A 14,875-nucleotide genomic window follows, 5' to 3' on the forward strand; every position below is an offset into this window, starting at 1 on the left:
CTCTCATTTGCCTTCATTTACCTGTTGTTACTCCTGTTCTTTTCCAGATGCTTAGGTGATGTCTAGGGCCAGTGGCATGACTTGTCCGTGCCAGGTGGGGGAAAGGGAAGAGGGCAAGGGCGATGTCCCTTTTAAAACCTGCCAGTTGCCCATAGTGTAACCTCTGCTGTGTTGTGCCGTTCAACCTGTAGGTACAGGGAGAGCTGTGGGCAATGCCAGTTGTTCCATAACCATTCTCCTGCATCTTCTTCCAGCTTTGCTATGACTACAAGTTTGATTTTGAAGATGACCAGCACAAGATTCCATGTCACTGTGGAGCTGTAAACTGCCGAAAGTGGATGAACTAGAATGCATTCCTTGCTGTCTTTGAGGGTTGCTTGTCCCTAGGAAGAAGTGATTCATTTTGATTTTGTCGACGGAAAATTGTTGCCTTTTTGAAGGGGGGAAAAAAGAAAAAGAAAAAACAAGTCACTTCTGGAAGTACAGATTTCTACTCCAGTATTTAAAAAGAAAAAAAAAAAGAGAAAAAAGAAAAAAAAAGGAAAAAGAGAAAAAGAAAAAAGCAAACAAGCACCAGAAGCAAGCCGGCAAAATCTGAAGCGAAACTTTCCAGACACGTGGAGGTTAAACTGAGTTAACAGAATGGTCCAGCACTTTTGTTTTTGAGCTCACTAAGGAGAAACTGTTTAACTTGGGCAAAGAACCGATGGCTGACCTGCAGGAGAGCAGGTGGGCATATATGAATGTAAGACTGAAATCACCAGCGAAAGGGAGAAGTCCAAAGTGCTGGCCACAGCCTTATTTGATAAAGGGGCAGGCCCTCTGATTAAAGAAAATTTTAAATAAAAGTAGACACCACTGAACAAGGAATGTACTGAAACGACTTCCTTAGGGATAGAGCTAAGGGAAAAGAATAACTTGCACTAAAATACATTTAAATACTTGATTCCATGAGTCAGTTTATTGTAGTTTTTGATTTCTGTAAAATAAGAGAACCTTTTTGTATTTATTATTGAATAAGTGAATGAAGCTATTTTTAAAAAGAAAGTTAGAAGAAAGCCAAGCTGCTGCTGTTACCTGCAGAACTAACAAACTCTGTTACTTTGTACAAAAGTGTAAATATTTTGAGAAATAATAAAAAAAAAAATTACAGTATAAAAACAAACAAACAAAAACCAACAAAAAAAAAAGGAAAGAAAAGAAATAGTTATTGACCAAATGCTACCAGACTCTGCAGCAGTTCGGGTGCTTGTTCTCAAGCGTCAATAGGGATGTTCCAATATGATCTCCTGCATCACCTGCCCCTGTCATCACCACGACAGAAAAACCAAAATCTCAGTTTAAAGAGAGAGGGGTTTTGTTCTGGGGTGTTGTTTTTTTATGTTTCAAGCAGTCTCAACTGTGGTCTTAGGAGAACTTTTTGTAAGCAAAGCCGAAGCCTGGTACGGGCATGTGTATATTGCAACTGGGACTTTTGTAGCGGTTTGGGGAACTTGGCTTCATTTTATTTGTATTATATTGTTGCATCCCTATTCCTTAAGTCAGGTTTTTTTGTGCTTACGATTTGTGATAACTGTGAATAACTGCTAAAACCACCCAAAAGAGAGGCTGGACGTGGGGGTTGGGCTTGGTTGTGGGGTTTTTTGTTTGTTTGTTTTGTTGGGTTTTGTTTTGTTTTTTCTCTTCAGCAAAAAAGTAGTCCAGCTGAGGTGATTGTTCGGCCTCCATTAAATCATGTAAACAGCATAGAATCATGTAGTGGGAGCTTAAGTCTGATATGATAGCCTTCTTAAAAGGAAACCAAGGAAAAAGAGATATTAGATGTAATGTGCTTGCAGCTGCAGGACTCTGGCAATAGGGGTTTGGAAACTGTAATTTAAAGATGTGTTTGTATGGATTGGTTTTGTTTACATTTCTTTTAAAAAGAATAAACACTGTTTTGTGTTTGCTTGTAGAGATTTAATCAGCATTTTTGAACCAGGTTAGCTTTTTATTTTGTACTTCTTTAAAAAATTCTGGTACTGACACTTCACAGGCTAAATATTAAAAAACAAAAAAGTAAAAATGAAGTTTGGATCTTTCTTTTTTTTTTCTTGTGTGCACAATGAAAGTGGACTGTAAACTGTTGGTATATTCAGTGCTACAGTTCTGACCTTGTAATGTATATGGCATGATGTATTTTTATCTTACAGAATAAATCAATTGTATATATTTTTCTCTTGATAAATAGCTGTATGAAATTGTTTCTTGAATATTTTTCTTCTCTTGTACAATATTCCAACATCCTACCAGTATTTGTCCTACAGGTTTTTTTGTTTGGGTTTGTTTTGGTTTTTTTTTTTTTCCTGTTCTGTATAATAGTATCTAATGTTGGCAAAAAAAATACAAAAACAACACAAAAAAAAAGAAAAAAAGGAAAAAAAAAGAATTTTTTTGAAGTATACAGAGTGTTATGGGTTTTGGAATTTGTGGAAACAGATTTAGAAGATCAGCATTTACAAATAAAAATATTTTACATCTATAAATCATCCTCTCCTCCTCTCTTATTTTGAGCTGCCTCTTTTCTAGGGCTTTCAGGTTTCGATGCCTGCTGCCATCAGCCAAAAGTGTATTTGCAATCCTCTCTCCCGTGCAACCAGCACACTAAACGTTACACACTGGTGCCATGTCCCGAGCACTTACCAGATGCTGTCCCCTGCAGTCATTTTTTCCCCCAGAAAATCTGCAAGAGATGAAAAGAGGAAGAGTAAATACAAGGAACTGCTGTCTTTTGCTGGAACAGTTCAGTGTTCCTCTTAGCAGCTCACCCAGGGCTGTGGTTTGGCTTTGTGCTGGAAAAGCATTGGTGACACTGCCTTGTCCTGGCTGCTGCTGAGCAGTACACCGAGAGCCAAGGCCTTTTCTCCAGCTCAGCAACAAAAGCTGGGGAGGGAAGAGGCAGATGTTCAGTTACAGCACTTTCTTCCTTCCCAAGTTCCTGGTGATGGAGCCCTGCTCTGCTGGAGATAGCCAAACCTCTGCCTGCCCATGGGAAGGGGTAAACAAATTCCTTGGTTTGTTTTGCTTGCACCTGCAGCTTTTACTTCTCCCCTTAGATTGTCTTTATCTCAACTCATGACTTCAGCTTTCACTCCTCTAGGTCCCTCCTACACCCTGCTTAGGAGGGCAGTGAATGAGGGGCTGTGTGGGGTTAAACCATGCTGCTGCTGCCTGAACACTAAAGGCCCCAGTCCTAGGTCCAGGCTGAAAACAAGGACTCCAAGATTAACTGCAGAGAGGTGGGAACCAGCCTGGCCACAGCTGTTCTGCAGTGTGACTTATGTCATGCACTTTGCCTGCTGGAAGACAGAGCAGCTGGTTGCACAGGGCCTGAGCACATCTATTGTTCCTGCTTACCTGGTTCCTCCCTGCCCCTTGCTGCTTCCACTACAGAATCGCAGAACCTTAGACGTTGGAAGGGACCTCCAGAGATCAAGTCCAACCCCCTGGCCAAGCAGGATCACCTAGGGTAGTTCACACAGGAATGCATCCAGGCTGGAAGCTACAGAGCAGCAAGGGATGGCTCTCACCTGTTCGTTTTCCTCCTCTTGCTTTCCTCCTCCCAGAGTGGCTGTCTGGTAGCTGGCTGAAGGACCAGATGCAGTCTCGTCACAGCTGACTCCTTCGGTGGGAAGACATCATCATCCTTTGCCTCACGCTGCCCCAAAGGCCAGTAACTGGACACCAGAGCACTTCTGCAGTTGGACAATGCTTCTGCCTCCCGAGTGAAGGGCCCAAGGCTGGCCTGGTGCTGCTGGTGCTTGAGCTGGACACTGCCCAGGGAGGGCAGGCCCTTCTGGCCCAATAAACAAGGCCAGCATTGACGGGTAAGAACAGCTTTTCTCCTCTCCAGCAGCTTCTAGGCACTGGAGAAGTATCCAGGGCTGAGGCAGGAAGTCAAGGAAAGGTCAGCAGTGAAATAAACAAACTTGGGAATGGAAGCAGAGGGGTTAAAAAAAAAGCAGCAGAGAAATTATCTATCAAAACTTGCAGAGCACGTGGGAGAAAGAGGCAGCTGTGAAGAGAAGACCCAAACTGCACAAACACGGGTTTGGTTTGCACTGGTCTCTACGTTGGTGCTGTCTGCTCCAACAGCTACAGAGTAAAGCCACCCAGGGTAATACAAAAATGATACTTTATTTTAACTGCAGCTACTGTCATGAGTCATCAAAATAGACTTTGTAATAGTTACTTTGCTTTAAATACGAGGGGATGAATGACAGCAAAGGATTTAAACTACTAAAGTTGTAAATCAGAAGAACTAAATTTACATATTACCAATGACAATTGTCAGAAGATAAAAGCAAATAAAATTATTTTCCAGAAAAAGAAAAATTATTTGGCCAGTAGAACCATCCTAAAAACATGAATTAATGAGATACTGCACGTGAAATACTTGAGGAGACTCCTTTCTGTCACGGTCATTTAGAAGACCCCCGAAGCTAAAACCTCACCCTTTACATTCCATTGCTCTGATCATTTCTCTTACTCAACACCAGTTCCAAACTCCAGGATAATCCAAGGAACCGCTGAGAAATTGCACTTCTACATCTTGTCCTGCAGCAGGGCTGCTCCTACCACTGCTGTGTCTGAGCAGGGACCGGTGACCTCCTGGACCTTATAACGCACACAGCTCTTCAGGGCAGGGTCCTTGCACGGCCGGGACAGGTGTAGCAGCTAAGGGCTCCTCACAGAGCCCTCCAGAACGACTTAAAATCACGGCTGAAGGGGAATCAGGTCTTGGCTTAACCTTCTCAGCTGCATCTTCGCGTCTCAGCTCTCAAAATGCCACTGCTGAGGAAGGGACCCATCACAGATGGCCATGGTCACGTACCCTTTGTGGCTAAGAGGATCTACCACCTTCATGCACTGCCCCACGGAGACCTGGTAGAGGCGGTTGTTTTTCTAGAGAGAGGAAGACAGATGGGGTTTATTTATAGAAACTTCTGCTCTGCATCACTGCCAAACCGAAGCCAAAACCCATGCTTAAGGGGAGGGGGAGCTGCTCCCTGAGACATCAGCCCTTCAGTAGCCTGCCTGACACCGACCCACAGAGTGCAGCACATCCTGTAACCGTGCCCAGCCCTTCAAGCGAAGGCCCTCATGTCCTCACAGGGACACACTTCAGAGTGCTCCCCAGTGCTCAGGGAAGAGGGGCCCCACAAGGCTGCAGCTCTGCATCTGCCCAAGCCTTAGCAACACCACTGCCCTCAGCACCCACAGGCTGGGGAGCTGCCACACGGCGTGACAGCGACCTCCCAGCAACCAGGGCAAGGCCAGACCCTAGTCAAGGGAGAAGAAAACAGATCCTTCTCTTTCTGCTCCCCCGACCCTGCCCTGAGTACTCTGTATGTCTCCTCCCACCAGCAGCTTGCTGGCTGAGAACCAAAGCAGGTGCTTTGGCATTTTGGGGTCCCTTTTCTGTCTGGAAAGGGCTCTCCTACAGAACCCCAGCAGCTCCCATGGCCTAGAACCTCCCACTCTTCTGCACGGACAGAGCAGCGACATGACAGGAGCTGTGCTGGGCACTGTGTCACTGCTTGTGTCCAGTGAGGCAGGAGAACGCAGCAAGACAAACCACACTCCTCCAGCACATCCCCCACTGAGCCTTGTGCTGTAATCAAGTGCACTGCACTGGTGACTCACGCACTGGGCTTGCTCCCACAAGCCTTTGCACCTAAAGAGTCCCAGCCTGCTCACATACTCCTCCTGTGAAAGGCACTCCACACCTTCAATTTGCCCTGAAGATAAACCTCTGAGTCTTCTCCACCCCTAATTCAGCCTTTCTGAGATGAGACACGTGCAGTACAGGCAGACTGCAATGGTTACTGCAGTGGTGTGGTAACATTTGATTCACTTCCTTTTGTTGTTGCTCATTACCAATCTGACCCTGCTACAGATCCAAGCCCACATTTCACACTAAGCCCAGATTCTCCTCCAGCACCACAGACATCACCTAAGAGTTAGGTGCATTAAATTTCAACAGCCTTGCTCTTGCTATTGTAAAATCTTTGTCTGCTAACTCAAGCTGAAAAACCCTGAATAGTCTCTTACCGGCAGCAGAATTCTTCAGCTTGCTACTCCCACTACCATTTGCAGCTGTAGCACTACTGGTGGCAAGCATCAGATACACTCAGTCCTGGGCTCATGCAATACCTGCCTCTTATCTCCAAACTACCCTGGCCTGCAACAGCCTTACTTGACTCCCTTTAGGAAGCTGTGCTGCCGATGAGCAGTATGGCATGAGCCTGAGACAGTTCATGCAAAGCTGGTCTGGAAGCACACAAGGCAGTTCTGGCAGTGCCCTCCTCTTTGTTCAACCATGTCTGCCCTACAGGCTCAGTGCTCTGCAGCAGGCGTGTGAGGGAGCAGCCTCAGAGTTAACAGCCAGGAGCCAAATCTCCTGCCTGTGTATGCAGCACAGGCTCAGTTTAGTGAAATCTGCCACTCTGGCCTCTAAGTGATCAAACTAATGCAGTGCAGTTATTGGGCAGAAGCAGCTGCAAACAGCTGCTCTGTCAAACCTCAGCTCTGCCTTGTGCATCTTCAAGTACCAAGCAAAAATCACCACGTGGACTGCTCCTGTCTCCCAGTCCTACAAACAGAACACAACAAAGAGCTGTAGGGTGGATTTTGCTCTCCCTGGCACATTCTTGTGAGCCATAAGTGCTGTGGGTGGCTCTGACAAGCAAAATAAGGCTAAACAGGGCTGCAGAAACCTGCAAAGGAAAGGGCTGCAAGTCCCAGAGCTCGGTGGAAGTCTTGAGGCTGAAGCCCAAATAACTTCTGTATAGGCTGTGGGCCAGGCCTAGTCCAGCACCATTAACTTGGCAGATCTCCACCTTAGTCCTAACTAAACTGAGCCCTGCTGTCCTGTTAGTGCTGCTGTCACATTAACCCCAAGCCCTGTGCTGCATGCCGGACGCTCTGCTCACCCCAAAGGTCCACTGCTGCGAGCCGCCGGAGCCGTGGCACTTCATGAGGCGCGGAGGGTCGGAGGAGCGAGTTTCCGACACGTCCAAGCACAGCAGGTTGTTTAAAATCAGCTCGTGGTCCTCGTTGTAAACCCAGACCTGAAAGAGAAGGCAAAGGACTTTCAGCTCAGTGTTTCAGGGCAGCTGCCCTGCAGCTTCTGCTCAGCAGCAGAGGAGTTGCTTTGACATCCGGATAGGAGAGATCGCTCTCTCTGGAGAGATTCAAAGCCTGCCTGGATGGGTTCCTGTGTGACCTACTCTAGGTCATCAGGCTCTGGCAGGGAGGGGGGACTAGGTGACTTTTCCAGGTCCCTTCCAGCCCCTAACATTCTCTGACTCTGCTCCATAAGCAGTGTTTTCAAAACCGAGCAGCCCCTGTACGTCCCTTCTGTCCAGGCAGCAAGAGCAGAAAGCACAACAGGGAAGCAGTGGATCCACCTGTGAGCAGATGACTCTCTGAGCCAGGGCATTAAGCCAGGCAGTACATTTCCTTACACAAAGCCAGACACGAAGGAGGGTGGATTGTCTCAGCTCCAAGTAAACATAAAAGGCCAAAAGGCATCTCCAATCTTCTTTGAAATTGCTGCATTTGGCCACAAACACATAGGAATTTACTTAACATTGTGCCCTGGGGTCAGCTTGTAGATGCTGAATGCTAAGAAACCAAAAGCTGTGCAGATCCTGGTGCCAGGTAGGCTATTCTACTCACCCCACTTGTCCAGGGGTCCCAATCCTTGCAGCTGGTGGCCTGGTGCTCAGAGATCTTCACTGACACCCAGGTGCTATCAAAACATTCCATACTGCTCTCCAAGGAGTGAGAAATCACTGTGTCACCATTCCATTCTGAAACTACATGCTCTGTAACAAGCAGATGTGTGGCACCACTGCTCCCCAGCCACACTGCCTTTGCTAGCTGTGCCATGCTCCGGGGGACACCAGCCCTCCCACTCCCACATCACAACCACTTTGTTTTAGCTAAGCCAGCAGGAAAACGTGGTGAGATGCACCTCTAGACCCTACACAACACCCTAGCAGCTCACAGGGCAGTAGGAACTGATTTAGTTCCTCTCTGGGGCCCAGCTGTATAATGCCCCCACTCACCTTGGCAGCTGCAGCCACGTAGTGGTTCCTGAATTCACACTGCAAGACTTTCAGTGATGGCACTGAAAACCATCTATCAAGGAGCAAGGGCACACTTAAACTCAGTTTATCCTCTCCTACTTTAGCAGAAGTAAGTACTTCTATTGTTGCCATTCAGTGCCTTCAGGCCTGCAAAGACCCGGGCCAAGATCAGACAGGTGTAGGACGTGGAGTTCTCATTACCAACAGGATTTCCTGACCTCTCTGCCAGAAAGCAGAGACATGAAGGCACTTGGGCGTGTGCACTTCAAAAGACCCTGGGTTACATAGGGGAATGGAAAAGGGAAGGTATATGAAATCTGTAACTGCAGTGCAGGGAAGGTACTGAGGCCATCTGGCTGAAGATCAAACAACTGCTACTCCGAACACACAGCAGGGCCCCACACTCACAGGGCACCTCCCAGCCTCTCTGGATGCTAAGCAGGTGACAGCACAGCTGGCTAGGTCTATTGCTCTGCTGCCATTCCCAGACCTGAGCCCAGGGTGGTATGCACAAGGAGCATCCTTGTTAATCTGCATCACTTGCAAGCATCAATTCCCTTCCTTCTGACTTCTAACCCTGTGAAAGAGAGGGAATTGAGTCCCTCATAACTGCATCAGAAGGCACACAAGGTTCTTCTGGTGCATTCCTCTTCCAGCCTTGTTTCTATGTCACACAGCTCTGCGCTGCAGTGGCCATGCCCACCCTGCTTTATTTTGTTTTTAACTACTAAATCTGTGTGAGTCTAACACAAATTCCAGGCACGAAAAGTCAGGCACATAAAATAAATCTGAGTGTTCTTTTTTTTCCCCTGATGAAACTAAAGCCTGCCTTCTGGAGGGGGCTGTGATACAGGACCCGGCTCAGCTGGCCAGCACAGCTGAGCAGCACACAGCTCATTCATGATCACAGTGGCTCTTGCAGCACAGGGAAGACCTCCTTTGAGAAAGTGCAGGTACTTCGTCAAAATTTGTCCTAACCTCAGGCCTTCTGTGCCTTCTCATATACATTTCCTGTTTAAATTTTGCCATGAGAAATAGAGCCTGGCAAGATTAAAGAGGAAGAGAGAATGGAGAAACAGCAGGACTTGCCAGAAGGGTATTATTATAGAAAGGTGAATAATGAAGAAGCCAAACCCAAACAACAGATGAAGCTGGTACGAACTGAGAGAGTAGACTGCAAGTGACACTGGGAGCAGACTTTTAATCAAAAGCTGAGCAATGGCAAAGAACACTAAACTGTAGTTAAAACCAGTGTGGCACTTCTCCAGAAAGGCATATACAAGATAGTCAGCATTCACTGCAAGCCAGATGATGCATTTGGTGTAGAAGACAAAGGAGAGAGGAAAAAAAATGCTCCAAATTTGGGACACATTATGGTTGCAAACTGAGATTACAGTGTCAGTATGACTGTGCAGATTATTAACAGATTCAAGCACAAGGAAAGCAAAGCCACCCCGTGAGGGGTTTTTGTTATGTAAGTCCAAGCCTTTAGGTGCTCCCAAGTTTAGTGACTACTCTACTGCTGAAGGCTGGAAGGATGATGCTTAGTTCATGTTGTCAGCAGCAACAGCCCCGTATGGGAAGGAAATACCTCCTGTCAAGCAGCACAGTATCAGGAGTCTATAATCAATAAGTGCCTCAGTAAGATTTACACTTCAGTTCTGAGTGGTGACTTGTTTTAACCTCCTACACATCCTCTGCCAAAAAATGCCTTTGAAAAAATTCATTTTATTCAAAAGAAAAAGGCAGGAGAAGAGGTGTTGGATAATTTCATCCTGCACCCACTTCCTGACACTTTCAGGAGAGCATCAGTGTAAGATTTAGGGTTCTAAAAATGGACTTGTGCCCAGCTTGCACCACAGAGATAAGCAGGACCTTTAATTGCTGCTCCCCAGAGACTCATGCTAATGACTGATCTGCTCCATAGGTTTAAGGAAAATCACTGAATGTGTTCACTGGAGTCAAAGGATGGCACTGAGGTGGAATTAAAATACAGTGAATTGTTTCCGTTTTCAAATAGAACTTAAATGGCAGAAGTTAAGCAAACTGATCAATGTTGGGGTTAAATAAATGGCCTCTTTCTAGCAGCTTTTTTCCCTGCTAAGAGAGAAGGTGCAAGGACTCCTTCAGTCTTGGAGCGTGGCAGCCATTTGGCTGCTGACTGATGCTTCCACTCTCCTAGATGTCCCCAGAACACACAGAAATCTTCCTTCAAGCAGAGCATTTCAGATTTGGTAGTGCTCAGATGCTGCTCAAGTCTCTCACCCATAAGAGTCACTGCCTTCACCTCCAGCTACAGAGGCACAGAGGTCCTCCTGCTCATGCTTAGGCACCCAGACTGCGGAAGCTGGTCCAACTTCCCCATAGTGGAACTGGGACTCGCAGGTCTGGGGTAAGTGCTCTGGCTGATGAAGCAGTGCCAGCACAGGTATCCTCCTGGTCACCCACAGATAGTATAGACAGATGCTGGCTGATTCCCTTCTGAGGGGAATAGAAAGCCACATATGCCAACCAGATCCACCCCACAGGGAAGACTGCTGCCTCCCTGGGGCCTGGGTCAGAGATGCTGCTAGGAAACTCCCTAGTCTGGTGCAGTCCTCTGATTGTTAGGCATCTCCAAAGATCAACAGTCCATCTGCAGTCAAAGAACTTCCTAAATTCCTCAGAATTCCTTCTGTTTAATGATAACAACAAGTCATTTAGTCACCCCAAATAGCAGCCACTCCAGCAGCAGAGGACTATGTATACAGTACACGAGGAACAGCAAGCCAGGAACAGGCAGCCTGAAATCCCAATGTAAGGAACTGACCAAAAGAGCTACAAATTCTGAAGTGTCAGTCAGTGGATTATAAACCTTAAGCCACTTAAGGAGAGTCTTCAGCCACGTACAGATTCATGCCATCAAGACAGGAGATTATAATATCCAAGGCTCAGCATTAGCAGGTACAGAGCAGCAAGATCCAGAGTCTCCTCAGCCAGCCTTGTGGCTTGAATGATTCTCTGAAATGAGCCTGCTTGCTGACGAGATGCCAGCAGGAGAAGACATCAGCCATTTGCAAGAGGAGAGAGTCACTGTTCAGTGTCACCAGGAATATCCTACCTGGTTTTGGTCATTGTAGTCACATTCCCGAACTACTACCAGGCCTCCTTTCTGGCTCGGGTGGCCCTGGGCAACCAGGCATTTGTTGGTTTGAAGGTGATATAACTATGGAAGGAAAAGAATTTGATGGACAGAGTAAGCAACAAACATCACATACCAAAGGAATCAGGATAATGCACTACCTAGTCTGTTTGGAGTAATGCTGTATCAGAGAACGAGGTCAGAAGCCTGTGCTCTGATGCAAAGCTGTAAACATCAAACAGAGAAGTTCTCAGCAAGTTAGTAATCTCCTGGTTTGGGCAATGATGACAACCTGAGTCACCCAAGAGGTTTTCTGTACAGTCTGAAGATTAGGTTGCCCTATTCCAACAGTCAAGAATTATTAAGATCTTGATGTAATCCCCACAGAGCTACTGAGCATGACAAAAAGACCTCGATTCTAGCTTTAAACTCCGTGCACACTCTCAACCAACTGGTGGCCCGCAGAAGGTTTGCTTCCAGCTCGGTGGTGGTGTGTGTGGGGTGGGGTGGATCAGGTTGTTCAGGCAGCAGTCATTGCCTGCACATCACCAACCACATCACGCACCGACAGGGGTAGGGAAGACAAAGGCAATTATTGCAGCGACGGCCACAGCTCTGCCATTGCTGGCAGCAAAGAGCCTCACTCTCTACCGAGTGCATGGGAGAGCATTTGACTGTCATTGGGTGTGTTGGTGGGGGAGATGGCAGGGCCTATCTGGCACCCACATTAAAAGTCATTATTTCCAATCTGGAGCTGAATGTCAAGGAAAAAAAAAAGCATTTGCTGTCCAGAACTCGAGGCCAAGCTGATTAATTAGCTAGCTGCATTTTATTATGAAGACACAGTTGTCTTGGCATTTGCATTGATTCTACAGATTTTTAGAAACCAGAAGACACTTCCAGTAATGAAAATTAAAGAACTGCTCCATCACACGAGAGCAGAAATTAGAGAGTGCAAACACCAAGTAATATTCCTGACTAAACAGAGTTTCTGGAAATGGCTGTCCCAAGGCACATGGCCAGCCTCCTCATGAGCACCATGGCTCTCCTGCTCCCCACATACAGCTGAAACAAATTACACACAACCTTCTCAGTAACGTTGCCTCTCGCCCCAGAGACCTCTAGGAGAGATCTCATTTTCATCATTACTCACTCAACAGAAGGCTTTCAAACCATACAGCTCCATCAGCTTTATACGAGTTTTGTCCTTGTTTTTATTGGCCCTGCTGAGCAGCATTTGATAACACTGTCACAATTTGTGATCATTACAGCTTTTCCCAGCTGTCAAACCAGCACTTCCCTGGTCCAATTAGTTTTTGGGAATAAGCTGGGATTTGGAGTGATTCATACCAAATCCTAAAGAGTCTGGCGTGTGCTGGTGACATGGGCTGATCGTTCTGTTCCTTCTAGGCATCTGGAAATAGTTTACACAGTCATCAGAGCCAGAGCTGACTCTCCCACACAACACTGGGCATAATTCTTGAACCCCAGAGAAGCAAGCCAAGGAACTGCTTTTCCTCTGCGTCTTGTTCTCTCCCTTCTTTAAAGGTTCACAAAGTTGGGGACTTTTGCTAGGAAACGTTTCCCCTTCAGTGTTGTTGAGGGATTCAGATCTCACAAATAGTCTGCTCCACATCAGCAATCCCTTAATTCAACTTCAGACTGAAAGCAGAGAGCTATTAAATGTAACAAAACAACAACAGAGATGTCTGCTGAGGGGAATAACAGCATTTAACCACTAGGAGAATCAGCCCATCCTACTGGTTATACTCAGGGACAGACTAGGTGTGTTTGCCCTCATAAATCACTTCACATCTTGGTTGGGATACTGTTACAGCACTACTGCACAAATTGTGGATTCCCAGAGACCTGCTTCCAAGCAAAGAATCTAATGGTATCAACAGGCTCTGCACAAGCTCTGGTCCTCCCACCTGAATCTACCAGCAGGACAAAAACCACTGTGAGCAGCTACTGCAGCCTGTCTTGCCCTGTGAAAAGGGCTGCATTGCTATTTAACGCTTACAGTTACTGGGCTAGAAGGGAATTTACTAACTATAATTTATGTATGCACAAAATAGTAATTCAGAAGCCTTTCTTTTCATAAAGAAGACCTTGAGACAGTTGTCCTGAGTTTGAAGTTATCCACTGGTTTTGGGAAGTGTAAAAAAAAGCACACCAGTACTGGAGAGAACAGATGTAGCTGCATGCTAGCCCATACACAGAGGTGTCAGAGCTAAGGCATGAATTTAATCATTATTTCCTTCAGGAATACCTGCAAAAATTTCTCTCTTCACTTCTACTTTCAAGGAATGAAAAAAAAAAAAAAAAAGAGAAAAACTCATTTATTGTGCATTATCTTACTGTCAAGACTAGAAAAGCAATCATCAGTCTTGGATGCAAATGTTCATCTCTGCAGAAAGTTATCCAGTGAAAGCAATGAGTTTCAAAACTAATTGCATTGTACTCTTATCATAAACCAACAGGGCACGAACACTTGAGGCCAAGTCTCTCTCTATCCAAATCCACCCTTCAGAACCAGCCACCAGGAAAGAGCATTCTAAAAAACATCAAAACTTTGCTCCTCAGAGTTTGGAGGTAAAATCCTCATGGAATAGTATCTGAAGATAACCTGAAATATAGATCAGAGCGAAACGGATTCACCTTCCTCTGAAGACACAAGGTCTGTTATTTTCAAGACAGCTCATTGCAAAATTAACCCTCTATGCTCTCTGGAAACAAGACTTTTTTTTTGTATGTGAGCAAATGTTCCAGAAAGAATCTCAAAACAACAACTCCACATTTGTAAGGAAGTTTCTCTTACCCTTCCTCGCTGGATTATTTTTGGCCGTTTCTGTGCTCTATTAACAAAGACTGGCTGCGGAGCTTTGGCATTGGGCCCAGACACTTGCATCTCAGGATAGATATTATCTAAGTACCACTTAAAGGACCTGCAGTTCAGTCTTCGTCTCAATTCCACGCGGTCAGTAATATTGCCATAGTTCCTCATCCTTAGCTCGGGTCTCAAAGCAAAATACTGCTCCTGTATTCAAGAGAAACAGGTTGGGGGTAAAGGGAGAAGAATTTCAGATTAGTGATTTCCAGGATTTTCCTATCTGCAGAACTCCCACAGTCTCATCTCACTTTGCTTGTGCTTTCAACCATTGACTTTGAAACTGGCACAGGAAATATTCCAGCATTTAGATTGCCACAGGAGATGAAATTTACTTCCCTTACTCTGAGCTACTTTTTCTACACCACTTTTTTTGAAGATGCTTCTCAAGCATAAATCTGCCAACCTTTTAGATGCCTCTTTAAAGATGATTGATTGGTTAGGGCTGAGTGATAGGTTGGACTGCATGATCTTGGAGGTCTCTTCCAACCTGGTTGATTCTATGATTCTATGAAGCAAATCAACTCTACACTTCGTTGGTAATAAAGGAATCCTACAGTCATTAAGTCTGAAAGCGATGTGTAATATTGTCATCATCCTCACTGGTGAAGGCCTCTTCAGATTAGTTTGATTGTTCAGCTTACTGTTTTCACTGTTGTGGGGCTCAAGTGCATTTTGTCTTCCATAGTTTCCAGCCCTCTAACTACACATATTACCAGGGCAAAAAAG

At 45.7% G+C, this 14,875-nt stretch overlaps 2 protein-coding genes across 15 annotated transcripts in view; one reads left to right on the forward strand and one right to left on the reverse strand.

Moving 5' to 3' along the window:
- Window positions 1-2,525, forward strand: part of KMT2C (lysine methyltransferase 2C) — a 193,635-nt gene extending 191,110 nt beyond the window's left edge. For all 13 annotated transcript variants that reach the window (XM_064162834.1, XM_064162840.1, XM_064162835.1 and 10 more), the window contains one exon: window positions 255-2,525. In XM_064162834.1, the coding sequence (XP_064018904.1) occupies window positions 255-347 (93 nt within the window). In that variant the 3' untranslated portion in view covers window positions 348-2,525. The remainder of the gene's footprint in view (window positions 1-254) is intronic.
- Window positions 2,526-4,157: 1,632 nt separating this feature from the next.
- GALNT11 (polypeptide N-acetylgalactosaminyltransferase 11) overlaps window positions 4,158-14,875 on the reverse strand; it is a 46,884-nt gene continuing 36,166 nt past the window's right edge. For both annotated transcript variants that reach the window (XM_064162849.1, XM_064162850.1), the window contains exons 9-12: window positions 14,078-14,296; window positions 11,236-11,340; window positions 6,975-7,112; window positions 4,158-4,944 (exon numbers count right to left, since the gene is read on the reverse strand). In XM_064162849.1, coding sequence (XP_064018919.1) covers window positions 4,813-4,944; window positions 6,975-7,112; window positions 11,236-11,340; window positions 14,078-14,296 — 594 coding nt within the window. In that variant the 3' untranslated portion in view covers window positions 4,158-4,812. The remainder of the gene's footprint in view (window positions 4,945-6,974; window positions 7,113-11,235; window positions 11,341-14,077; window positions 14,297-14,875) is intronic.

The sequence above is a fragment of the Pogoniulus pusillus genome, chromosome 23 (assembly GCF_015220805.1).
Source record: "Pogoniulus pusillus isolate bPogPus1 chromosome 23, bPogPus1.pri, whole genome shotgun sequence".
In the NCBI taxonomy this organism is placed as follows: domain Eukaryota; kingdom Metazoa; phylum Chordata; class Aves; order Piciformes; family Lybiidae; genus Pogoniulus; species Pogoniulus pusillus.